General features: G+C 38.2%; 2 protein-coding genes across 3 annotated transcripts in view; one reads left to right on the top strand and one right to left on the bottom strand.

Annotated features, from left to right (window-relative positions):
- Positions 1 to 361: 361 nt before the first annotated feature.
- Positions 362 to 5,103, bottom strand: LOC111564243 (uncharacterized). 2 transcript variants are annotated; one of them, XM_055010336.1, is made up of 4 exons: positions 4,919 to 5,103; positions 4,714 to 4,789; positions 4,161 to 4,490; positions 362 to 3,550 (listed from the first exon to the last, which is right to left on the bottom strand). In XM_055010336.1, the coding sequence occupies exons 2-4, from the start codon at positions 4,766 to 4,768 to the stop codon at positions 3,162 to 3,164; spliced, it is 774 nt and encodes a 257-aa protein (XP_054866311.1). In that variant the 5' UTR covers positions 4,769 to 4,789; positions 4,919 to 5,103; the 3' UTR covers positions 362 to 3,161. The 2 variants fall into 2 exon arrangements, with proteins under 2 accessions (XP_054866311.1, XP_054866310.1); XM_055010335.1 differs by having other exon boundaries at positions 4,936 to 5,102.
- A 3,619-nt stretch (positions 5,104 to 8,722) lies between these two features.
- LOC111564240 (alpha-1,6-mannosylglycoprotein 6-beta-N-acetylglucosaminyltransferase B-like) overlaps positions 8,723 to 10,014 on the top strand; it is a 161,116-nt gene continuing 159,824 nt past the window's right edge. Inside the window, exon 1 of the mRNA XM_055010232.1 lies at positions 8,723 to 8,846. Within this exon, the coding sequence (XP_054866207.1) occupies positions 8,764 to 8,846 (83 nt within the window). The 5' untranslated portion in view covers positions 8,723 to 8,763. The remainder of the gene's footprint in view (positions 8,847 to 10,014) is intronic.

Raw genomic sequence — 10,014 nt, 5'->3', positions numbered from 1 at the left:
AGGACCAGGCCTGGACACGAACCTGGATTTTCTAGCTGTGAGGAGACAGTGCTAACCACAGAGCCACCATGCTGTTACAGTGAATGAAAAAAAAACCCTCAACAAAACACTCTAGACAAGATTCTGTGACTTAATCATTTGGGCTCTAAGCTGAAGTCCAGTTGTCTCATCTCAAAGTCCTTTCAAAGGACAGTCTAGTTTCTAGTCACAGCACACGATCTTCATCAGAAGAAGCAGCTGTTGCAATTTTAATGCTGCAGATGATCAGTTTCTACTTCAAGGACTTTGTGTCCACTGTTAGTTGGAGTAAAGCCAAAGTCAGAAAAACAAAACAAAACAGATTGGCAGGGATGAGAAAACGTTAAAGTTGTCTCACAGCTCCAGGACAGCTGTGCAAATGTCAATTCAGTCTTTAATTTTAAATGTTCAAGATTAATGTTTTAGCCATTACCTTCGTCAGGATGTACAGATATTTACATTTATTCATTTTGCACACACTTTTGCTCTTTACATACATGAGAGGAGTATAATGTCAAAAACATTTTTAACTGTAACACAGTGCACTACCACTCAAAAACATAAAGCAGAAATTTCACCCTTTTGATAGTGTCAGTAAAAACTGAAAGTGCAGAACCTTTGTAAAAGTAAAATTTGTGACAGAGCTGCTGTAATGGATTACGTTAGATTTCACATGTCTATCTAGGATTGTGAATGATGTACAGTCCAAGTGACAGCAGATCACATAATGACAGTCTTATGGAAAATAATCACACATCAATCATTTTGAATAATCACTCTTGATTGTAAAAACAAACAGAACAAACTAAGAAAAAAATACAACAGTCATTATTTACAAAAACATTTCACAAACATTAATGCCAGTAAAATTTTCTGAATATACCAAAACTGAAAACCAATAAGAAGACCAAACAAGCAGATTTCTAGGTGAACTCATTTACACAATGATGAGACTGCGACTGATGTCCTGTAGACCTTAAGTGATCCCTCCTGCTTTTGACGACATCCAATTTCAAGTAAAACAATAACTCAGGTATTTAATTTTCTAGTTTAAAAAAATCAAGAGAATTTACAATCATTCATTTTAAAAACTATTGCAGAATATTGTTTGCAGCACATCACTCTGTTGTAAGTCTGAATGCAGGAATATTATATATATTTTTTAAAATGTTCATTCACTCAATCTGCATTAGTGCTTTAGTTTCTCACTGTTTGTGTAAATTGCTTTAATTTTAAGCTGCTAAATATTTGTAAGCTGAGTATATCTCATTTCATTCTTGTCAGTAGCAGTATTTTCAATATTAGGCTTTTGAAAGATCATTATTCTGCCCCAAACCCTTTAAAGACAACACAAATATTCAAGTTTTCTGCAAGCATATCTGGACTGGTGTGTATGTAGGCGACATAAATCTGTTTACAAAGTCACAATATCTGACAATATTAAGTCCTCTTGATGTAAATTATTACATGTTTGGATGAAGACTTGTGTTAAGGTTAGGATGACATAATCTCCAAAATGATACAAAAAACAATGGAAGTCAGTGTGGGGTCCTCTGTAATGATGTAAATACAGCTGTGCTTTGTGTGTTACGTCTGTGTCTGGATGCAATCCTGCGCTCTGAAATAGTCAAGGTGACCTCGACTTGGTTTACTCGTGGCCCATCGTTGTCTTGCTAAAAGCTCGACCTTCCCCCTGCATGACACCGATTTAGTGACACCATTAGCAGAGAGTCATCCTGACTTGAAAAGGCTCTCCAATGTCCTGTCTGAAGTGAAGTGAGAGTGCACTGAGCCAGTAAAAAGGCTGCGTTTTAGCCTTGGAGCTGGGTTTGTCCTCTAGCTTTAAGTTATACCTACAGAGACCTGAATGGGGAGAGTCTGAGGGCAAACTGAAGATGGGAACCAACAGAAATGATCTCTATTTGCCTTCTTGCTCATGCTGATTGCTGGTCTGACTCCAAATGAAAAAGGAACTGATATACAGTTTTGCATATTACTATAAATTTTTGTGCAAGTTAGACATGATCTGTATCTGAGCATTTATATATACTTCAGGCATGCAAACTTAGGGGTTGGTTTTTTCAAATCTTAATTACCTCTGGTGGCATGTAGCCATACAGAAGCTAATATTTCCCTGCCTCAGTCTCTTTATCACTTTGGATAATCCACAGATCTCACTGTGGAAACCATTTTCTACTTAAAATTAGCCCCATATACAACCATTGACTGGTTTCATGTCATTTTTACAAGCTCTAACTTGGGTAAATCAACCCTTTAAATGCAGTCATATTGCCTTCCACATGTGCAGCCCACTGCTGCCTGAAAAAATTACCTATGTCTTGTTACTTACAGGAATTTATATCACTGTTCATTATCCCGCTAGTTCACCAGAGGGCAGCATCCATCCACAAACCACACAGATCTGTTGCTTGACTGACGATTCATGCGTCCTGCTATTTCACGTTTCAAACTAAAAAGCTTCTGTTTCTAAAAGAAAACTACAGAAAAGCCCATTTTTTATGGTCCGCATTCTGTTAAAGAATTTGTTTTCATGCAGTTTTCGCAGAAAGCATTCATTCACAGTTACACAAACACAATGGTGCTGCAGACACATGGTGTAAACACCTGTCAACAGATGCTTTCATCTCAGTCTCATAGAAGTAAGTACACACTTCTGAAGCTAATTTGTGGTTCAGAGGTTTAAAGCTCAAGACAAAACTGTCCCAGGCAGATTTTGTCTTTCCAGTTATGTGAAGGTATGCCTTCTGTGAGTGTGGGTGTGTTTGTTGTTTTCTAAAAGAGTATAATGAAACCAATATGCCTTGCTCTCCCATCCGTGACAGTCTGTCGAAACAAAACAACAAAGGTATTTTATACAGTGTAATGATTATCGACTCCCTTGTTATCACCTCTCAACAGTCTGTAATTTTCTTGTTCACTTCACCTATGAGCAAAAAGGGAGAAAAATGAACCTTTAGACCGTGCAGGATGAGTCACTTAACTCAGAGCACTGTTGCTCTGGTGCTTGAAAAAAATAAAATAAAACAACAGCATAAATGTCAGTACCTCATTGTTTCTAATCAGTGTTAATCATCACTTCATCCGATCAGACTCTCTGACATGGATTTCCTTTGGCAAATCCATTATTTCATTATGGCAGCTAGTAAGATTAAAATACCAAGAATTGTCCTCATAGGTTCCTGTGATCTGCTCAAGTTTGAAGATCCCATGTTTCTGACTTCACCGTTGCTGGGCAATTCAGTTTTAACCAGAGTACTTGCAATGTACCTACCAGACCTGGTGCTCTTTAAAGAGCAATTGTAAGGCACATGGGAACTTTTCCTCTTCAAGTAACTATGGATAGTCAGATAACCTTCATTATCCACACTTTGAGAAGTGTTGTGCCTCACAGACCCGTCTGAGAGATTGTGGGAGCCATGAAACCAGTGCACTTCTCCTTCTGGGTAGACACGATGGAAGGTGCAGGAAGGACCATCACTCATGAAAACACCCTCAACTTTCGCACAACACTCTGAAGGAAAACCACAAGAACATGGTTGAAAGGCAGTTGATCTGCAACACACTAGGGACATTCATGCTCTCATTCAGTATTTGAAAGCATCATATATTGACAACACACCACTCATTTTCACTTTTAGGGAAAAGTGGCAAGTACATTTATCTCAGTGCTACACTTGACTGCATTACTAAGGTACATTATTGGAGTGTATCTGTTTATTCTGCCTTATGATGATAACTTTTAGTGTGTCAAGATGCAGCAATTCAACTTTGCTAATGTTCATCTTTTATCAGCATAACTTGATTTGTGTCTGACACTTGCTTGTAACTCTAATTAGCTTTGTTTTCTGCATGTGCATGCAGGTAATGCTTTGCACGGTCCTGCCTATTGCTTCACACTATTCTGATGAATTTTAAAACAAAGGCAGGGAAAAAGACAATTGCTATCCAACATGCATTATTTCTAATGAAGTGAAAGTAGTGCTCAAGATCACAATACCTGAGTGTGAAAAGCTTTTTCTTTTTTTTTTTGTATTTTGTACATTCATGCCAGCAACAAATACAACAAATAGTGCTATGTAGTTTTGTTGTTGGTGTAAGTAGGAATAAATGTGGACTCTGACCTTTTAACTCCACTGTTGTGTATTCATTGGACGTTCCATGGTTGGAACGCAGTTTGCACCTGTACTTTCCACTGTTCAGAGCCCGCACACGTGGAAAGGTGACGGACAGTCTTCCATCTTCGTAGTCACATTGGAAGCTACCAAGAGGGGCTGTGTTGTGTTGGATAAGTCCTCCCAAGCTGTCCATAGTACATAATTTTGTTTTATCTTGGGACCACTCCAAATGTGTTATTGATAGTCCATTTTGATATGAGGATACATTGCAGTTCAGGGTAACTTGTTGGTCACACTCTGCAGTCACTGTGGGGCTCACAATGAGGCTCGCCAAATCTGTGGACAAAAACACAGATGCACTGAGACTTAATGGAAACAAAAGCGCCTTGTTCATTTGTATGCATCTTCAAATGAACATTATCAACAGTACAATCACACAGTTACACCTTAGTCTTTATTTCCAGCTCTACAGCTACGATAAGTTAAGAAGCCGCATGCACGCAACACATTTATAACAGATATTCAAAAATATATATATATCGACTGAGCAAATACATACCTTGTGTTGTCAGAGTGAATGCAGACAGAAAACAGAGCAATGCTGTGAACCCCATTGTCAGCTCTCTTGCATTTCACTGTAGCATGAGAAAGGATCAAATTAAAAGAGCTCTATACAAACATACACTTTGAGTTTTTTCAGCCTGCAGAGTGGAACTTTGGTCTGAGAAGGCTAATTTATCACCCACATGTTTCTAAAGTCTTACATTTGAGTGAAACTGACCTCTGGAGGACTGTTGCTTCTCCTCAACTGTTCTTCAGTGCTCACTGTGTCAGAGTCCTTATTGTGCTTCAATATATATCTATCGTTCCTTCAGACCTCTGAGGAAAGACAGTTAATCATTACTGAAGTATGAAGTGAGATTGCCAGGAAGGTTGAAGACTGTGGAGGGTGTGTGTTGAAACCTAAATAACAAGGGGGTGGAAAAGGAAGTGTGGCGTGTGTGTGTGTGTGTGTGTGTGTGTGTGTTTGAGAGAGAGAAAGAGAGAGAGAGAGAGAGAGAGAGAGAGAGAGTAAAAGAGAGAAGCTGCCACAAGTACAGACTTGTATTACTGACTCTGATGCATTGCAACACTGCTCTGTTGTTTCTTTGCAACTGCATTCAACTATAGATTGTTCACACGAGGTCATTATAACTACCAAACATCATGGCAATAGCCACAGGGGGAAATGCTTTCATGTGTTCTGCTCCAAAGAGCCACTGTTGCCCAGTTAAGGACTTCACTGTGTCTTGTTGTAAAGTCATGAGTCATTTTTATCGGAAGTAGTTACACAGTAATGGAGAAGTGAGGTCAGTATCAGTAGCTCACAGTGGTCAGAACTTCTTTCTCATGGCATGCAAGTCAACAAAGGGTAGTAAGAAAACACTGATATGTATTTGTAACTTTCATATACTCATATTTATATGAGAGAGGAATCTACACTGTGAAATAATATGACAAGTTCAGACGTGATGTCCTGCAGTGCTTCAGTACAGTTCATTATTGTATTGAGAAACAGAGTTTCAACTTTGGAAACACAATTAAAAAATATATATATATATATATATGTATATATATATATATATATATATACACACACATATATATATATATATATATATATATATATATATATATATATATATACACACATATATATATATATATATATATGTATAGGGAAGTTGCTTGCCTGTTCAGTTTACACTGGCCAATCAGGACACATCTATTATCCAATCATGTCTGAAATCCCACCTACTCAGTGAACCTATGAAAGAGGTGTTCTGAAGACACGCCTCCTCTTTAACTTCCAGGACAAGATGGCCTCCACAAGGAAGAATCTGAGGTAATGGCTTTTGTAAACTTAATGTCTTTTTAATCAGCTGCTTGCTTTAATCAGTCAAGTAAATTTAACTTTAAAAAGTACAATTTTCCCTGTAGCCACTGGAGTAAATAGAAAAAACTGAAAAAACAGAATGGTGTGTGGTTCATGTGCACCTCTGTACACAAAAGGTCTGCATGTGGTCTGGTAGGGAGCTTGTGCTTTCTAAGTTTGGCATTCAATGACGTCTCAAAATGACAACGGCCAGGGCTCATTGTACTTCTCATTAGATAGATTCCAGCTGTCTTAATCAGTTCACATTAGTCAGACTAAATAAAAAGGCACAAACAATATTTATGCACATAAAATTGCACTACCTCATTATCAAATTCTTTGCTAGTAGCACTATTAATGGATATTATACAGGAGTCTTATTTGGATGCATGGAAACATTGGGTGACAGCTGATTTACTGCAGAATTGGACATGTGGGAGGTAAAATTATTGTGCTCAATGTCACAGCATATCATGGAGGTTTTTCCCAATCCCTCAAAGGGCCAATGTGTAGATTTAGTGGCATCTAGCAGTGAGGTTTCAGACTGCATTTAACAGAGTATCTTTGTCTTTTCCCCCAAGCATGTAGGAGAATAAATAGTGGCAGCTAAAAATGCAAAAAATGGTTTGTTCATTCAGGGCTACTGTAGAAACATGGTGGAATGAGAACTTGCTCCCTCTGCACCTATAACGGCTCATTCTAACACATTCATTCATAGTTTCAGATGATTATACTCTAATTAGATTAATTTCTTGAAATTATATTCAATTTCTGCTGATGAATCCCTATAAATCTTACACATTTAAATCCCTTTTGGAAGAAACAAGAAGTGAGAAGGCTCCCATTGGAGCTGAGAGCAAGTAACTAATTTGCTGTGTAGAACTTGACAGCATCACCACTTCTACCAAAATTTCAAAATTTGTTTTATCAACAGGCACGATCTAACAGTAAAATGAGCAGCCTGACTCTTGAAATCAGCTTTATTGTAATTTACTGTAAAAATATTGCATGATTGTAAAACTACACATAGAAATACAAATGACAACATTAAATGGTGACTCTGTAGTTATCCATATGTAGTCAGATATTTAAAAATATTGCATGTCTAAGTCTGATCAATTAACATAATGTGTTTTTATTTGATTTCACCTCTTTGGCCATATTTATTTCCTCAGAAGAAATAGCTACAAAGTCACAAATATTATTATTACTCCTATAAAATCAAGCACATCGTCATTTTAGCAAATATACTTTGCAAAGACTCTATTACAAATTAAAATGATGACCAAGACCCAAACTGTAATGATCCAGAAATGCACAAATAAACTCTGATTATTTGGCTTGACGCTGTGACCATATCCCTCTAAAAAAAAAAAAAAACAAAAAAAAAACCTGCAATTAAACCCAGCTAAGTGACACCAATTAAACCTGAGGTTTTTAGGCCTGTGGGTATCTGCAGCCCTGGAACACATTCATGTTTTTGCCTGTCTGTAATCCACCTTTGGCCATGTGCACACGGCCCTACACATGTACTACACTAACACAAAGTGGTTTACTTTACATCGTTAAGTGTCATATTCCAGGGAAACATGTCAGACTCTCAGGCTGTCCCTGCCCTGCATGCCAGCTGCACTGCAGCTCAGTTACACGACATGTCGGCATTTATCCTGTAATTAATTGCTGTGCAGGCCAGATTACCCATAATGCTGAGTTTTATATGTGGCTTTTGCCTGAATTAGCAGTGGACGGGTAAACCACTGAAGTTGTTTAACCTCTGGTATCTGGGATCAAATGAACTTTGACAATAATTGTGCTGTAGAAAGTCCTGCTGTGATTGAGGACCCATTGCTACAGTCATTTGTCAGGTGGATTATGCAGTAAGATGAAAACTTCACATCTCCAAATCTGGTGGTTTGTGGAGCTGAAAGAGTACATGTTTTTTTTCTTACTAAGGTATAAACTGCAGTGTTGTGAAGCTCAAAAGAGATAATTATTTATATACCCTTTCCTTGATGTCACTTCTGTTTGATAAATCACTGTTTCTGTGATTGGAAACATTAGCTAATGTTCCAAATTTCACCAATATAGAGTTATTCGAATGGACTTCACGGACAGCAGAAATTACTGAGCTCAGTGCATAAATCATTTTTATGGAACAACACCAAAGAGAAGTGAAGTAAAGCAGTTTTTAAATGTTTTCTCATTAAGTTAACTGCATTACGAGAGCTGTTGATTTTTTCCATCGCATCAGAGCCTCGAAGATGCTGGTAAAAGTTGCACTAATAATTCCTGTGTATCTAATTCCTGTTAGCTGTTAAACCCCCCAAAGCTCCACTAAAGCTCTGCTTCAATGAGATTTAAAGGACCTAAGCTGTGCTGGCATATAACTCTAAAAGTTGTCTCAGAATTGCAAATTGCTGCTAAAGTGATACCTCCATGTTTTGAGGTTTATGTTGGAACCAACATATTTAGTTCAGTCTTAAAACAGTTCTGAAACATTACGGGCATTTGAAGTGGATGTCAGGTACGAGGGTACTTCAAAAAGTTCTTGGCCTCACCAGAAAATGTCAGGTAAAAAAGATTCTTTGTTAACTGTTCTTTAACTTCAGTGTACTTGGTCGACTAATGTTCAAGCTTTGCTGTCCTTTCACAGAAAAAGGTCACATCCTGAGCCTACAGATACTCCTGAACAGCATGGATAACTTCATCATTAGTCTGAAAATAGTGTCGAAGTATGCGGGATATCAGTCTGAGAAAGAGATACAGTGCCAAGTCAGGTGAGTAAGATGCATGAGTGAACAGTTTAAAGGCACATTTTGGTAATTTCCCATTACCTGTAGAGTGCGGTTGCTCCTGGACAACAGCATGCCACTGTTTTCTTTGATTGCCTTTTTTTCAGTTGTCGCAATCCTGATGCATAATAGTCCCCATCAGTTGTTTGACCCTTTAGCAAGAAGTCAATTATGAGCAATCCCTTACTGTCCCAAAACACAGACACCATCACCTTGCAGACGAATGCCACTTGCTTAACTTTTTTGGGAGAACCAGCATGTTTCTATTGTTTGCTTTGATGCTTTGATTCGGGATCAAAATGGTGAATCCATATCTCATACTGGGTCACAAATCTCCTGAGGAATTTGGTTGGATTGGACTGAAAAAGAGTCAAAAGGGTGCTTGAAATTTCTATTCTCTCCAACCTCTGATCTGGTGTCAACATTCAGGGCACCCACCGTGCAGATAATTTGCTCATCCCCAAGATGTCATTCAAAACAGCATGAACTGAGCCCACACTGATGTCCATGGTTTGTGCTATGTGTTGGACAGTTACACGTCTTTCATTCTTGGCCATGAGGTGAATGGCCTTCACTTAATCAGCTATGGTCATCTAGTGCTCTCCCTGCCCTGTTTGAAATCAGCAACCCACTTCTTTAAGGTTGAAAAACAAGGGGAGTCCTCACCAAGTGGACATCCTTGGGTGTCATTCCTCTTTTATACAGATACATGATCACAGCTTTTGGTTTACCTCTCACTTACCGATTTTCAAAGAGCATCACCAGCAAAGAAATAACAAGTATTTGAGTTTTTGTTGGACAGTGATATAAGGCATTATAATACAGTTATGCCCCAAAATGGAGGTTACACCCTTTGTTTATTTGTATAATTTGAAGTACCCTCATGCTATTTTAAATGCTAGTTAATACAGGCAAATATACGCAGAAATGGTTAACAACTTTAGATCAGTTACGAAGGGGAAGTATGCAGGAGTTTTCTGGGTTTTCCCTAGCAGAAGGTGACATGTCAAAACACAAAGACGGACATTAACATCATTGACCACGTTGTGTGAAACCCGACTTTGACTCTAGCTATCTCCCACGCAATTGTTTTGCATGTTTGAACAGTTACGTCCTATTTCACTTTCTACCGAATTGCTCAATGTGGGATGGG

This window comes from Amphiprion ocellaris, chromosome 4, assembly GCF_022539595.1.
Source record: "Amphiprion ocellaris isolate individual 3 ecotype Okinawa chromosome 4, ASM2253959v1, whole genome shotgun sequence".
Lineage (NCBI taxonomy): Eukaryota > Metazoa > Chordata > Actinopteri > Pomacentridae > Amphiprion > Amphiprion ocellaris.
This window is presented reverse-complemented; position numbering and strand designations above follow the sequence as displayed.